This window comes from Eptatretus burgeri, chromosome 4, assembly GCF_056783735.1.
Source record: "Eptatretus burgeri isolate ZD-2024b chromosome 4, Ebu_testis_v1, whole genome shotgun sequence".
NCBI lineage: Eukaryota > Metazoa > Chordata > Myxini > Myxiniformes > Myxinidae > Eptatretus > Eptatretus burgeri.
In genome coordinates, this window is record NC_140964.1 from 82,607,115 (window position 1) to 82,624,182 (window position 17,068).

At 46.4% G+C, this 17,068-nt stretch overlaps 1 protein-coding gene across 3 annotated transcripts in view; it reads right to left on the reverse strand.

The window, feature by feature from the left end:
• The window catches only part of LOC147028535 (tRNA N(3)-cytidine methyltransferase METTL2-like), a 120,613-nt gene that overhangs the window by 78,564 nt on the left and 24,981 nt on the right, over window positions 1–17,068 (reverse strand). For all 3 annotated transcript variants that reach the window (XM_085879028.1, XM_085879027.1, XM_085879025.1), the window contains 2 exons: window positions 7,634–7,683; window positions 3,965–4,025 (listed from right to left, as the gene is read on the reverse strand). In XM_085879028.1, coding sequence (XP_085735154.1) covers window positions 3,965–4,025; window positions 7,634–7,683 — 111 coding nt within the window. The remainder of the gene's footprint in view (window positions 1–3,964; window positions 4,026–7,633; window positions 7,684–17,068) is intronic.

Below are 17,068 nucleotides of genomic sequence, written 5' to 3' on the forward strand. Positions count from 1 at the left end.
CCAGATTCGCAAACCACCATTCAGGTCCCTTAGGTGAGGTATCTCGGTAAGTGCATGTGTAGTTAGGCCCAAACCCGTTGTCTAGTGGGAATACATGTCATTTATACGTGCTGCGACTCTTCAGGATAGCCGTTTTTCTTTTACTATCTTTATTTTGGACCAATCGCCACCATCACAACCACAACAACAACCACCAACCACAACGCCGCTTCACCACAACCGCCATGACCTTTACCGTCACAACTCGCCACCATCGCATCACCGTCATCTCGCGCCACTCATGGGCACCGATGCTGGACTCGTGTAGGGCGCACGTTGAACAGCGTGTACAAAATCACGGATTTTCTGCTTCAAAAACGGATCCAAAACGACACACGCCCACTTTTTGCCGTCCAATCGGTGAGCGAGGGGCGAATTGGCCCCGCCCCCAGGGCGATCGATATATGCAAATTTGTGGATCAAAACGCTTTCGCGCCCACTTTTTCTCGGGCCAATGGGGAGGGAGTTGAAAGGGCAAGGGGAGGGGGTCAAAGGCGAAGTTACAGGGGATAAAAGGACGGTGTTCGTCAGTCAAAGGAGTCGTAAAAGTCGGAGCGAAAGAGTCAGCAGAACGAGAACGAGGGGTCGGAGTCAGCAAAAAGGGAACGAGAGAGTCAGCAGAACGAGTTGCAAGAGAGTCGCAAACGGGAACGAGAGAGTCAGCAGAACGAGGTCGGAGAGTCAAGAAGAGGAGAGTCGGAAGCAGAGGGTCAAGACTTCGCGGGCGGTGGAGCTGCTCGTCGTGTGCGTTGGAGTCGGAACGGAGGGGACGGAGCTGTGGAAAGGCGGCGACACCAGACGAGGGGTGCTCGCGTCGTGCAGGAAGCTGCACCCGAGGGAGGCCGACAGCGCGACCTGGCCGAGGTGGAGACGCTCGTCGCACATAATAAAGATCCTCTATACCCCGAGCATCAGCAACCCCCTCCTGTTTCCCCCCGCGCTGAGATAGTGCGACCAAGGGGGCCCCGTTCCCACCCCCTGCCAGGCACTGTCCACGAGGCCCGCGGGTTGCGGGGCCATCGCCGCTCCGCGTCTCATCACCAGACGGGTAGGCCCGACCCGGTCTCGGCCCCAGGCCTACCTCATTCTTGGGGTATTTCTTTTCCTTGGTTTTGGGTATGTGTTGTCGGCGCCGTCTGTGAAGTAGAATTGTATAAGTGTTGCCGTGTGCTCGGTAGTCGGTATTAGCTCTGCACTGTGTTTTCACTTTTATGTTTGCTTTTTGTGTAAATGGAATTGTGTTTTCTTTTTTTTGTGTGCATTTGGTGGAATTGTATTTGTGTGCATTTGGTGGAATTGTATTTGTGTGCTTCCCGTGTGCCGAGAATAAATGTGCTTTATTGTTGAACTGTTCTCCCGCTTCGCTTCGTCTTTTCCTCCATTGGGTCCCCATCTTGCTTCACGTAAAGGGTTGGTAGTGGGCTGAATACGCCCGATAATTAATCGAACCGTCGAGGTCGACGATAACACCGCTCGGTTATTCTGATAGTACGGAACGGGTCGCTTAAGTGGCCCGTGTCCGAAGTCGACCTGCGGCGAGGTGCGATCGCCCGGTCTACCCTCCGCGTGGGTACTTAGGTAGGTCGAATTTGGCGAGCAACCCTATCCCACGCGGGGGCTGATTGGCTCGATCGCGGTGAGACCGAAAGGTCCACCCGTGACTGGTTCCCGGCGTTAGTCCGAGAGGGTCACGACTGGATTGTCCGTCCGGTGGGCGACGCGCCGAGATTCGAGTTACGTGGCCGTCGCACGCCGGCGGGCGCGAAATCCGCAACAATATATATATATATATATATATATATATATATATATATATATTTATTTATTTCACTGTGCAAAAAGCTTAGACACATTCAGGATTTACCACATATGGATGTCATGAGCATTAAAAATTTACTCAAAGCATCCACTAGTGTTTTCTACTATTACAACAACATTGACTGTTATTAATACATCTTAGTTTGGGTAAGAGGAAAAAGAAACCAAGCTTGTCATTTCACAATCTTTAATTTACATTGATCAGAATCTTCAAAAACCTGTGATTACAACGAAAAGTAAACCACACATGAGCAGCTAATATGAATTGTTGTACCAGTTGTAGATAATAATCCATCACATTTACTGATCAAATCTAACAGATGACTTATTGTCAGTTTCTCCTTGTCATTAACATCAGGTGTTCCTCTCGACACATCCATAAAGTTAAAAGCCCACTATTTGTGCTTGAAAAAAACAGATATTTCAGGATTCACCCTTAGCTTAAAAGAAAATGGCTAAAATTTCAGTAGAAGATATCATAGAATTGTGCTTCTGCATCAAGAAGGGAAAACATTGTATGAAATAGCTCACATAACTCGATTTTCAAGGTGAAGTGTCCGAGCACAATCAACAAGTACAGAGAAACAATCTGTAATTGACAAACCCAGGACTAGAACACCCAAAACTTGAAGACAATATCCTTAAGGAATAAAAATAAGAAAAGCGTTGCCTTGAAAATGGAACTGGCAGAAGGCTGTGTCACTGTCCATCCATCAAAAGTACGAAGATCACTTTCGAAATAAGGACTTAAAGGATGTGTTGCAGTAAAAAAAAAACCCCAAAAAAACCTCTGTTAAGAAGATACACAAGAATAAAGGACAAAAAGAGGACTATGGAACAATGATCAAGGGTGCTTTGGACAGACGAGTCAAAGTTTACATTATTTGGATCTAATCAAAGACAGTATGTGGGATGATGACTTATAAAGAGCCTTGCTTGAAGCCAATAATTAAGCATAGAGAAGGTTCAATTCCAGTTTGGGGATGCATATCCTCAAGTCGTGTTGGAAAATTGATGGTACGTATATTGACTGCAGCAAAGCACAAATTTTTTTTTAATCCACTATTCCATTCCCAGTGGGGCAATATTTATTGGTTCAAACTTTATTGTACACCAAGATAATTATCCAAAACACTAAGCTGCAATAATTAAAACTCATTTGCAAAAGAAAGAGGAAGTCGAGTCCAATGTATAGAATTGGACTATACTGTCCAATTGGACCAATTGGAATTGGACTATTGAACCAATTGGAATTGGACTCTCAAAGCCCAGGTCACAACATAACTGAAGTGGTATGGGACTATTTGGACGAAAAAAAAAAATAATAATAATTCCAGCAACTTAGATGATCCTTGTGAGGTCTTGGAAGAAACATGAAACACCATTCCACAAGAGTTAATTGCAAAATTATTTGAAAGTGTCCCTAGAAAAATTTCATTTGTTTTGAAGGAAAAGGGTACACATACTCACAATTAATTTATATCAAATTATATTGTGTATATATTTGGTTATTTAAATTACATATATATATTTTTTAAAATAAAAAATAAAGATGTACAGTACTTTCATTGAACAGAAAATTTAATTTCCTTATGCATCAGAGGAGAAAAATGCAAAATGTCCAAGACATTTGCACAGGTGTGTGTGTGTGTGTGTGTGTGTGTGTGTGTGTGTGTGTGTGTGTGTGTGTGTGTGTGTGTGTGTGTGTGTGTGTGTGTGTGTGTGTGTGTGTGTGTGTGTGTGTGTGTGTGTGTGTGTGTGTGTGTGTGTGTGTGTGTGTGTGTGTGTGTGTGTGTGTGTGTGTGTGTGTGTGTGTGTGTGTGTGTGTGTGTGTGTGTGTGTTGCTGGGGTAGTGCAAATGTGAAAAGATCGAGTCAGTCGTTCCCAGCTTATATTGGGCTGATAATTGCCTTCTACAGCATAGAGCAATAGACTGTCTTTTCCAAAAGGCCAAGAGCTCATATAAATTTTGCAGCAAGGATTAAATAAGGGTGCAAGATGCGAAGTGAACAAGAGGCAGTTTTAATTGGTTACAGAAATAGCAAGAGTGAAAGAATCATAAAACAGGAGCTCAAATGTGTATTCCTAGCAAAGTACTCACACATACCTTCACTAGGTCCACAGCAGTGCTGGAGAAGTCACAACAATAGACAAAGACCTCTCGGTCACTGCATCAGAAAACAGGCAAAAACAAATGGGTCACACACAAATGAAAGTTACACAATTCATTTATCAATGCGTTAACAAAACATTGCAGTACTCGCGAGGTTTATCTGCTTTTGGAAGTGGAACACACGAGCCCTGAGAATGTGTACAGGATCATCAAAGAGGAGATCAGGGAGAAAAATGGGAAAAAATTAGAGGAACGGATTGTTTGGCATTGAAGATTCATAAAGTTTGCTGGACTACTGATTGGCTGGCATGTGGTGTTCAGTGTTACTGCTGCAAAAACAGTTATTATGATAAAGTACACACAAGTAGGTGCTTTTGACTATTTAGCCAATCTTCAAATGAAGCCTTGCTTGAGATCAGAACATTGGATGCGTGTAGCATGGTGTGGTGTATTAAAATGGATGGCCAACACATCATCTGGACTGATGCTGTGGACGAGATGGACTGTAAGAACCTCAGTTTCAAATCGGTTCATTCACGGACTGTAGGAACCTCACAAACGTTCATTCCTCTTTTTTTTCCCCACCCGTGAAACTAACTTCCTCAGTCTCTTCAATATCATTCTTCCCTCCAGGTCTTCAAGACAGCTGTTCACCATCATCTCAGGCACCCATCCAAAACCATGATTTTCTTTCGACTGTTTTTTTTCGTTCTGTTGCTTCCTGATTCGTTCTGTGTTCTAGCTTCTCCACAAGCCTTGACACTATATCCAAAAGACAAAAACAAAAACCAACCAGTGTTTGTCAGGCTTTCATCAACCACCTGCCCCTTTTGAGCAGCCCACCTTGTTTTTCTACAAAATGCAGTGCCGTCAACCATGAGAAATTCTAGCATCACCATAAAACGATGAGAACCGAATTTTTTCTGTTGAGAATCACCACCTGCAATTGTTTTCACTCCCAATAGTTAGCTCACAAGTAATTTCCCTCTTTCTTCTCTGCTGATATTAACCTACAAACCACACAAAAGTGGAGTTGCAACCTATCTCCCTTGTTTGTAGGGCAAAGTAGAGTTGCTCTCCATTTACCTGCTCATTCAACTTGGTTACACTTGAAGAGTTTACATTTCTTAAACTTCTTCCATGGAATAAGGACAGATGTGCTTTACTTTGGACAATTTTTTCAGGAAAGAAGGTCCGCTTAGGTTCGCAAAGGTGCTGTGTTTCAAGTATTGTACTGGAAACTTGTAATAAAGAAGAAGAAAAAAAAAAAGGTCTTGTGAAGAAAATTAAATTGTGTTCAACTACAAAATGGTACTTTTGCTGTTCATTGGGCATTCCTTTAAACATACCAGGATTAGTTCACAATGAATGCTTGAAAGACTTTGCTATGCTCGATTTCATGAAAATTTATGATTGCACTCTGGTAAACAATTTTAGTGGAAGCCTACCCCTGTCTCTCGAATGTATTTATTAGTTTGTGGCACAAAAATTTTGACAACTAACCTTATTATTAGTATTCTTTCATGTTCAACATAAGGCTTTGGGGTAGCCTCATTGGCTGAGGGTGCGGCTGTGCAGCTGATGCAATGCCCTCTGCTGGTTATGGCAGGAATTTGTAATTTGTTCATGGTGCCGACGACAGCTTGCCTACTCTTCATGATAGACAGCAAGGGATCCAACGTCCACCAACTAATGCTAGCAGACGGGACCCCCGTTTAATGTTCATCCGAAGTACGGCACTCGCGTTAATGAATCGCCCTGTCTGTGAAATTCCAGGGTGACAGTTTATAGCTGGGTTAGGATTCAAATTCAGGCTAGACAGCTTAGAGGTGAGTAGGTGAACCTCCAGGCCATCTTGTCACACCTGCCTACTTACCTATTTGATGGGAATTTACACATAAATAATCGTCCGTGCTGCCAAAGCAATCTCTTGGCAAAGGTGATGCTGGGTGGTTTTGCCATTGCCTTCCCATCAGTTGGTCAGGGTAGGAATTTGTAATTTTTCAATAACCCACCTACTCTTTGTGAGACAATGTGGGATCTTCAACACCAACCAACAACCCTGAGTGCGAACCACCAGGCTGACAGTTTTTAGCGAGGTGATATCAAGGTGACAAGCACGTTAGCTCAAAGATGGATGTATATACCTATAACTATAAGCTATCCTTGCAGTCAACTTGCACAAATAAAAAAGTAAAATACAACAAAAGGAATTATAATAATAAAAATAAATAATAATTAGTGAGAATGTATCACATTCGGATTCGGTTTCTCTTAAAGTGCACGCCATGCCATCCATTAGATTTTTCCCGGTGTATTGGTATATCCGGAAGGCAACAATGTTTTTCTCATCGAGGATCTCAGGTTAGTTGAAAGGTGCTTAAACAATTTTACAAGTGCATACAGACTAAAACATTTTCTTTGTTTTAATCATGCAGACTATAAAAATATTTCTGAATTGACCATTCAGATGAAATCATCAATGTGCAGCCATGGTCCCCATGAGCATGGCATTAACAAGAGAAGAAGAAAAGATCGACCATTTCATTTTTGTAAAAAAAAAAAAAAAACTTTAAAGCATAAAAAAAAAATGGACTCGTGTCATGGTTTTTACAGAAGTGTTGCACCTGCACATATGGGAACTGGCGAGTAATTGCATTCCGAGTAGGATCAATTGGTGATATTACCCAATGTTTGGAAAAACATCTCAGAACGGTGCATGAGCAACTGGCGGAGTGTTCACAGTGAGTTAGTCATTGTTAATCAAATCTGAAAGAATTTAGATCTGTCGTCGTCATGTTTTGCCATTCACATGAAAATATTTAATGCGGTTCAGGCGGCAAGTGATGAAGAGTAGTTGACATCACAAGATCGATCATGTGACTACTGTGCATACATGAGAATTGCTGCAGACAGCACTCTCAACAAGATAGACCGGACAAAAAGCTTATGCCGTGTTCATACAGATTTAATCCGTACTCATGCATTGTCTCGGAAGGACGAGCTAGTCCGAAACTTAGAGAAACTAACTTCATCCGCACATATCACAGGTCTTGAAACTTGTGATCGAGTCCAGACAAACACTTATTTGGGAACACGCCTGAAGAGAACAAGGACAAATGTGTCCAAGAGCCACATCCTAAAGGTTTTGTCTTCACCAGAAGAAGAACAAGAAGAGGAAGAAGAATAAAAAAAACAAACAAAAAAAAAAACAACAACTTCCGAGATTTCGTCACGTGCCATCACATCACGTCCGTCATGGACGATCTTCGTTCATGACGAGAAAATAGTGTATTTTCGAAATTACAATATATTAAATGGAATAATCTTTAAATAGTAACGTGAACTTTTCGAAACTTAAAAGCAAATGTCGGAATATATTTAAAAGTTCATGATAGATGCTCTCAAAAGGCACCCTCAATGTGAGGATGTGTGCAGGTGTTTAGAATTTAAGGAGATCCGGATCCTGTATATAAAAGAGCAGAGTCCAAAAGGTTTTGTCTTCAGAAGGAGAAGGAGAAGGAGAAGAAGGAGAAGAAGAAGAAGAAGAAGAAGAAGAAGAAGAAGAAGAAGAAGAAGAAGAAGAAGAAGAATGCCGAGCTCTCTTAGAGCAGCGTACGCTAAGCGAGACGCTGCTAAAAACAACATCAACGATGTTCTTACCTGTTTGTCTGAAGGATTGGAAAAACGGTATTTCCAACTCCACAACCAACCTGGAGCAAAATATACATTTAAATAATCTGCTTTGGTACATTTTTACAAAAATGCATTGTTTTGGCAAGTACAAAGTATGTCAGAGTGAATACAAAAGGTATGGACCAAATACAAGGCACACAAACATTTCATACAAGGCCTCAAGTGTAGTCTTACAAGGAAGTCATTGCTTTCGCTGCATATTTGAAAAGCAACATATTGTTGTGGGAATGCCATTGAGGGTCACTTTGCATAGTGTCACGTAGTTATTTCCCACATTGCATGTTTCAGAGTAAGCGTGATGTTATTTCATTGTGATATATATTGTGTTGTTTTACATGCAGAAAGCTGTTGTCAACCTGCCCAAAATATGTGTGTAAAACCACTTTCCCTTCATACTGATTTTAATGTCCTTACCTTTGTAATCTGTCCTTAATGTGCGTTATTGCTTTAAAGCGTCTGACAAGCCAGTGGCATGAGTTTAGGTGGGAAAGCTTCCATAACAGTGAAGTGTGCCAAAAGTGCTGAGTGACAGGTTGGGAGAGGGGAGGAGAGGGTTCCCCACCTACAAGCTGAGCTCCAAACCAATAGTGGCTGAGCAGGGAGGGGCTAAGTGCATCACAAAACCGGGTGGGAGGCGACTATTAAAGGCATGACCAGACTCCACCGGGAAGGACTCACAAAGGGGGCTTAGCCATGTGGCCTGCGCGAAGTGCATCAATGGAGTTCCTCCACCGAATGGGCCTTTACAGCACAGTTAGCAGCCACACCCCTAGCAGAGAAGCCATGCCAACTCCCCCACTCACATAAGCTCTGGTCACGGACTTGGACGGTTCCCTGAGAAGCTGTGTCACCACATTGGAACTCGTTGCATCCTGCCGGCACAGCAGTGGTATTTGCCGTCTTGTGCAATCCATCTTTTGTCTATCTCCTGATGTATGAGGCCTTAAGGCTTAGGTACATAAGGTTCTCATTCACTTCAGTTGTCGGTGCGTACAGGTTTGTGGGGGGGATTAATTATCTTTGTGATAGCGCCTGGCTTCCTTATTTTTTTTCTTATACCCACCTGGTGTGTTCTTTACATTATAAAACCACTTGGTCTCTGGGTTAATTTGAGTGTCTTGATCACTAGTTTGGTTATACATGTCTGTTAAAGGACAAAATGGATATGGGTCATTAGCACCCAGGATGAGACCGTGTCAGCGTCTGGCGATTTGCTCGATAGCCATTAGTGTAAAGGATTCATGATACTGATTAGTGTGATGTATCGACTGGCTCGGTGGTTCAATTGGAGCTAAGTATTGTGGCAAACAGGCCCGTGATCCAGCTCATAACTGAAAATCAGTTGGCTGGCGCGACCACTTTGACATGGTGCGTCAGGATTCTTAGCGGGTAACTGGACGAACCCGACAGCTGTAACAATATTTTTCTCATCCTGAAGTAAAGGTTTCTGAGTTAAACCATGGTTGAAAACTTTCAAAAAGTGCAAAAGCCCCTTCCCTCCCCCTTCTTTCACCAGGTACAAAACCTTTTCCCAAAATAATCCAAAACTGTTTTACTTCACAGTGAGCTTAGGCTCATAGAGAATTATGTATGGTACATATTGTTGCAGCCATGAAAATGGACCCCCAAGCATTTAGGTATGTAGGAGTCCACAGTATTAGATATGTCTTTAATTTCTGTACTTCGATAGATTTCCTACCCGTTGTATAGAGGGATTTGGGAAGGAGTTGCGTTGTGAGTTTAGCATGTTTCAATCCCTGAGTAATGTCCCCCGACTTTCCAACTTTTAGTCCAACAATCCATCTTTCAATCCCTCTTTAATCGCTGTCTCTCAATCCAACGTTCAACCCTTCTTTAACTCCAGCTACCAATCCATCGCCAGTCCCGTGCCCTTTAGATTCAAAACAGTAACTCCTCACCGTTTCCTCAAACCCTCCTCCCCCCACTCTATATTCGACATCCGAAACCATTCCCCTTTCACTACCTTCTCACGTCATTAATTACCCTTTTCGCTCAGTCCAATGGATCCAAATTACCCTGTTCACTCAGTACAAATGTTTGGGTCAGTTAGGGTAAAAATATTTACTGACTGGACAAAAGTGTCACACTTCCAATGAAGACTCTATGTATCCAAATAAAGATTTTTCACTGAAGAGACAATCGAGATCGACTTTTAATTGTTAGCAAGAGGGCGTCAAAGATAATTAAATTGTGGTGGGCGTGGCCGCTGCGAGATGCTCCATTGTAAAGGAACAAAACCGGAAATATGACGAAACTGCCGTGTTTGTGCTCCATTTCTCCCGGAGGAACAGAAGAAGAATGGACAAATGGCGGCTGTAAGTAGTGTTTCAATTTTTCTCAATCATGAAATTGCATGTTTTTGAGGTCATTCGACCTACTGAAGAATGCAGGCGCCAGGAATATGTGAATCTAAGAAGGGTATATGTGAAATTAATGACATTTCTGCAAGAATTTGGTTATTAATCAACAACAACAATGATGTCTAGACAGCGAAGAGCTGAAGCTGGGTGGAGTGAGTAGCATGTAGGTAGGCCTTAAAGAAATTCTGTCCACCCAAACAGTCTGGCTATTTCTGTGTGTGTTCTGTCGTGGTGGTTATGGTTAGTGTGGAGCATGGGTCCTCTCGATTGTGTTACAGTAATAGGTACAGTCAAAACCCTCTAATTCGACATTGCTCGGGTCAGGCCAAATATTGTTGAATTAGGGGGGGTGTCAAATTAGATCGGTTCACATGAAGCCAAAAAACATTAGTTCCCTTCGGGCATTATATAAAAAGTGGGGAGAACAAGTATTTGAAACACTGCCGATTTTGCAGGTTTTTCCACTTACAAAGCATGTAGAAGTCTGTAATTTTAATCATAGGTACACTTCAACTGTGAAAGACAGAATCTAAAACATAAATCCTGAAAATCACATTGTATGATTTTAAAATAATTAATTTGCATTTTATTGCATGAAATAAGTATTTGATACATCAGAAAACAGAACTTAATATTTGGTATAGAAACCTTTGTTTGCAATTTCAGAGATCAGACGTATCCTGTAGTTCTTAACCAGGTTTGCATAGACTGCAGCAGGGATTTTGGCCCACTCCTCCATACAGATCTTCTCCAGATCCTTCAGGTTTCGGGGCTGTCGCTGGGCAACACAGACTTTCAGCTCCCTCCAAAGATTTTCTATTGGGTTCAGGTCTGGAGACTGGCTAGGCCACTCCAGGACCTTGATATGCTTCTTACGGAGCCACTCCTTAGTTGCCCTGGCTGTGTGTTTCGGGTCGTTGTCATGCTGGAAGACCCAGCCACGCCCCATCTTCAATGCTCTTGTTGAGGGAAGGAGGTTGTTGGCCAAGATCTCGCGATAAATGGCCCCATCCATCCTCCCCTCAATACGGTGCAGTCGTCTTGTCCCCTTTGCAGAAAAGCATCCCCAAAGAATGATGTTTCCACCTCCATGCTTCACGGTTGGGATGCTGTTCATGGGGTTGTACTCATCCTTCTTCCTCCAAACACGGTGAGTGGAGTTTAAACCAAAAAGCTCTATTTTGGTCTCATCAGACCACATGACCTTCTCCCATTCCTCCTCTGGATCATCCAGATGGTCATTGGCAAACTTCAGACAGGCCTGGACATGCACAGGCTTGAGCAGAGGGACCTTGCGTGCGCTGCAGGATTTTAATCCATGAAGGCGTAGTGTGTTACTTATGATTTTCTTTGATACTGTGGTCCCAGCTCTCTTCAGGTCATTGACCAGGTCCTGCCGTGTAGTTCTGGGTTGATCCCTCACCTTTCTCATGATCATTGAGGCTCCACGAGGTGAGATCTTGCATGGAGCCCCAGACCGAGGGAGATTGACTGTTATCTTGAACTTCTTCCATTTTCTAATAATTGCGCCAACAGTTGTTGCCTTCTCACCAAGCTGCTTGCTTATTGTCCTGTAGCCCATCCCAGCCTTGTGCAAGTCTACAATTTTGTCCCTGATGTCCTTAGACAGCTCTGTGGTCTTGCCCATTGTGGAGAGGTTGGAGTCTGATTGATTGAGTGTGGACAGCTGTCTTTTATGCAGATAACGAGTTCAAACAGGTGCAGTTAATACAGGTAATGAGTGGAGAATGGGAGCACTTCTTTAAGACAAAACTAACAGGTCTGTGAGAGCCGGAATTCTTCCTGGTTGGTCGGTGATCAAATACTTATTTCATGCAATAAAATGCAAATTAATTATTTAAAAATCATACAATGTGATTTTCAGGATTGTTGTTTTGGATTCCGTCTTTCACAGTTGAAATGTACCTATGATAAAAAAAAATTTACAGAACTCTACGTGCTTTGTAAGTGGGGAAACCTGTAAAATCAGCAGTGTATCAAATACTTGTTCTCCCCACTGTATATATATATATATATATATATATATATATATATATATATATATATATATATATATATATATATATATATATATATATATATATATATATATATATATATATATTTCTTCTTTCGGCTAGCTCCCGTTAGGGGTCGCCACAGCGGATCAACCGTCTCCATTTCGCTCTATCCTCCACATCTTCAATTGACACTCCAACCACCCACATGTCCGCCCTCACCGTATCCATGAACCTCTTCTTTGGCCTTCCTCTTCTCCTCCTGCCTGGCGGCTCAGCAAACTCTCGCCCTTTGCCAATCATCGTCCCAACATTCAGAGTTCCAACTCTCACCTGCACACTTCTATCCTTCCCCCTCTCCCACTGCCTCCGGACTCGCCTTCCCCGTCTCCGTCTCCTCCTTCACTCAGCAGTAGCACAATTTCCACTGGTACCCTGCTGACCACCGGTACCGGTGGCGGTCGTTGGTAACCCGGGCCTCGACCGATCCGGTATGGAAATTCGTTTTGTTGTCCGTATAATGATTTGGCATAGGTTTTTACACCGGATGCCCTTCCTGACGCAACCCTGGTCGCCTCTTTCGACACAAAGGGATGTGGTACACCTATTTTAACCGGGGCATACACCGGGCCCAGTACAACTGGTACTCATTTCGCCGACCTCGGAAGGATGGCAGGCTGAGTCAACCCCGTGGTGTTTTCGACTTGGTGGCCTCCTTGGTGGCTGGATGGCCTCCTCCAGGAACGAGGGGAGGGAGTTTGCCCCCTTGAAGCTGATCACGACCAGGTGAGTTTGGTCGTGTCGAGCGAGTTCAAGGGGACGGGTGGTGCGAACGGGTGCACGGAGAGCTTGGGGGGTATAGCCCGGAACCCCTTGTGGGGACACGAATCCCCAGTGGTTGTCCCGGTGTGTGTGGTGAAAGGTATGAGTGATACCCCGTGTGGGAGTGAAACCCCGCGTGAGTGGTATGGTGGCAAGTGTGCCGAAGGGCGTGCTTCCCAGCACACCGTGTGTGGATGAGGCACCGCGTGTGAGTGTCACCGCGTGTGTGAGTGAAAGGGTCCGTGTGTGTGAGAGAGCGGTATGTGAGGGAGATGTCGGTCGGAGTGCGTGAGCATGCAGCCATGTCTCCCGGTGTGAATGCGAGTGTGATGGAGTGGAGTGCGAGCGTCGTAACACGCAGGTGTGCGTGGGTGGAATGGCGATGACAACGGCGACAGAGAGACAAAAGCCGGGTAGCGGCCGTAGCTATTTTGGGAACCGCGCCGCGTTCACCCAGCAGCGAGCACGAGGTCCGTGCTGTGCAACGCACGAGGCCGCCACGTGCTCGCTTGCGGGAGTGAAACCCGGTCCGGAAACGAGCGCGGTGAATGTTGCCAATCCCTCGACGGACAAAGTTTAGGCAGGATAACGGATTTGGACCAGACGGGTTCTCCACGCGGGCGTGTGTGTTAAGCTCCAACGGGCAGAGCACGTGTTCGCGTGGGGAACCCCTCGAGACGTGGGGCTTGTGTTTTTTTTTATGCGCCGGGTGACGTCATGGCTGCGTGTATGGTTGGAATCCGGCAGGAGGGTGAATCCCTGCCGGATGGTACCATCCAAGAGGGACGAGGGACGCGAACAGCTGCCAAGACGTCACGCCAAAAGTGCGCGGCTGTGAATTGCCGCACTGGTGCACAGGTTGCGAGTTGCCGCGCTGGTGCTGCGCAATAAAAAAAAAAAGCAAGCCTCGCTTTCGGGTGAACAGGATTCCCGGGCATGGGTGGAAGACCCCCCTGCCTGGGCACAGGATGGCACTAGCTCGGGGGAAGGGTTAGCTTAGCTAGACCGGCTTCATGGGGCAGGGGTAAGTCCTCATGGGGCCCGTGGAATGGATTCGGTGGAGGTTTTTAGTTGAGATTTAGGATGGGAAATGATTTTTTTTTGAGGACATGGACAGACTTGTGAGTGTGTGGAGGGGACGTAGTTTAGCTACGTAGGATAAAAGGAACGTGCTACTAGTTTAAGGGACGACGTGGGAGCACGAGGTAGTTAAGGGATGTAGATAGAAAGATGGCAGGATTCAGCGATGTGTGAGGTCTGAAAGGAAACATGTTGAGTGAGTGAGGCCAGCGGGTCTGTTGGAATGGAGCGAATGTGGAATGCATGGTGCGATGAGTGATTGGGGGGAGGAGTGATTCCCGCCCAAGGGACCCCGGGGTCAGTGTAGAGTGAGTTAGTGGTTTAGTTAAATTAACAAAAATGGAAGTAGTTTTGCTGTTGGTGGGAGTGTAGGCTCGATACCCATTTGGAGGGGTGCCGGAGCCCTGTTGACGGGCTGGGAGCGTGGCTGCGAAAGGTGAGTATCGCTGAGTGGGTACCCCGGGCACCAGGCTAGTCGGCCGTAGTAGGCCAAGGGCCCATGGGGGGCCGGGATAGTGTAGTGGGCACGGGTGCGCCCGCATGATGCGGGGGCCCGGGCGCCATTAGCCGCATGGACAGTGTTGTGGGCACGGGTGACCCACGGAAAGGGGCCCGGGAAGCCAGCCTGCCACGTGAGCGTTTCAGGGGAGTCGCCAGGGAGGGCACTCCCCGGTGTTTCGGGAGCTCGTAGGCTCGGAGGCAGTGTAGTGCCCGGGGGTGTCATCGTCGGAGAATCGGCAGAGGGTCGTGCTGGCCAAGGGGAGCCACGCGTCCCAGCCATGAGACCATGTGAGGGCACAGGAAGAAAATTGGGGGGAGAGGCCCGAAATTGTGAGGACACCAACACAGGCGATGGGAATCTGGGTTGTGAGAACTAATAGTTTAAGCGTGAGGCGCTTGTTGAAAGCCCCGGGGTAGTTTAAGCGATAATGGTTAGGGTAGATTAGGAAGTGTACCCCTCCGCACCATCCATCCCTTCGCTCTCGTTGTGGGCCGCTGGACACACTTTGGGTTCGATCGCTGAAGTCTGGGGAGGCCATCCTGAGGCTTAGGTTGGGCCTCGACGCAGGACGCTAGCTCTCCCTTGTTCCCCTCCGGGAAGGGAACGTAGGGGTTGGGAGTAGGATAGGTGACGAGATATGTTAGCCGAACAAGGACGATAAAGGGGGTTAGGGGACGAATTGTAGTGGGAGGTATAGCAAAAAAAATTAATTAATCAATTGGGACTAAATTGGGTTTTACAAATTAAGGGAGTGGGTATGGACAGTGACATGCAAAGGCGATAGGTTGGGAAGGAGACCGTAGGGTTGGTCCGAGCCCGCCTTCCGAGTGGCCAGCACCACCGCACTCCCTCCACCAACCTCCACTGACAGGCAAAGGCTGGCCAGCTTCATCTGCTGGCTGTGTTGCTTCAAGGCCTGTGCCGGCCAACTTCATCAGCAGCTGTTGTTTTGCTGCAAGGCCTGTGCCGGCCGGATCGTCCGCAGCTGCTGTGCTTCAAGGCGTGCCGGCCAGTTCGTCTGCCGGCTGTGTTTGCCTGCAGCGGCCTGGTTCTGCAGGCTGTATTTGCCTGCTGCCTTTGCCATGCCATGCCCACTGCCCATGTTTACCAGCTCCCGTTCTATTTTGCTCCCCCCCCTGTTAATTTCCATGCGCGCCGGGATCATCGGAAAGCAACAGTTTGCAAGTTGCAAGAACTGCCCTGTTGGCAGCTACAACACGGGCCTGCACCAGCAGCCCGTGCACCGTTGCTTATTTGCGTCCATCCATTCATCCATCCATTCATCCGTTGTGCTGATTGCGTGTGCCACTTGAGCTGGCATGGAGACTGCGTTTGTGCAGCCCATGCACCGTTGTGGTTCACTGTGTTCATTTTAAAAGGGGGAGGCCTTGGACTGCGTGCGAGCAGCCGGCCACGTTCCCTGTCACCTGCATTGCATGAGCCAGAGACTGCATTGCGAGCAGCCTGGCTCCCTCCTAACTGCTTTTCTCTTTGCAGAGTCCATTGATCCTGGGCCATGGTTTCGTGTAAAATTTGTAAGTTAAGGTTAAGATGTACTGAACATATGAGTGCGCCCCTGGCATGTCTGTCTCGTGCCGGCAATTTTATTCAAGTCGTCTGAGTGAGTGGGTTTGTTTAGTTAGTTACTCAGCCCTCAGGTTATTTATTTTGGGGACACGAATACCATGAATGTCGCACTCAGGGATCCGAAGGTAAAACGTACTAGGGGAGAACTACACATGATGGCACACGAGAATTTGACGACTCGGGACGAGTCTGTAAAAAGGGGAGGGAGGTAGTGTTATGGCTGTGGAAATTCGCAAACCACCATTCAGGTCCCATAGCTGAGATAACTCCCAGTACATGTGTAGTTTGCCCCAAACCCGTTGTTTAGAGGGAATTTATGTGATTCATTCGGGCTGCGACGCTTTGAGATAAGCGTTTTTCTGTTCTATCTTTATTTTGAATCAACCACCAACCACAACGCCGCTTCACAACAACCACAACCACAACTGCCTCTCAACAACCATGCCATCCTCACCACTCCGCCAGCAACCGTCAACATCTCCACGAACACAAAAGGGGAACAACAACAACTCCCACCCCGATTTCCCTGGTAAACAAGAATGACGGTTGGAACTCAACTCCCACCGAGATTTCTCTGGTGGAATGTCCCCCCCCCGCGTGCCGCGAAGGGAGGGGCGGGTGCCGGGGAAATAAAAGGGCACACGTAGGCGCCGCTGGGAGGAAGTCAGGTCAAAAGAGGTCAGGTCAGGGCGGTCGGTGAGAGTGTCAGTGTCAGTCGGCAGTTTATGGTCTTCTGCCCGTCTGGGTCTTGGAGAAGCGGTCCGTAAAGCGACCTGCTCGTTAGAGCTTGCAGTCGTTGGAGAGTCCGGACGTCGCGAAGGGGACGCGGACTGGAGGTGCCGCTCTGCCAGCTGTGTCGTGCGGACCTGCGCGTTCGTACAAGGAGCGCCGGAGAGAGCTCGCCCACCATCGCACCGCGAGGGTGCAGGTAACCTGCAACGGTCTCGTGGGACTTGTTCGGTCTGCCAAGTCCCACGCCAGAAAGGCCCACGTGCCCCGTCTGCCCCCTTGT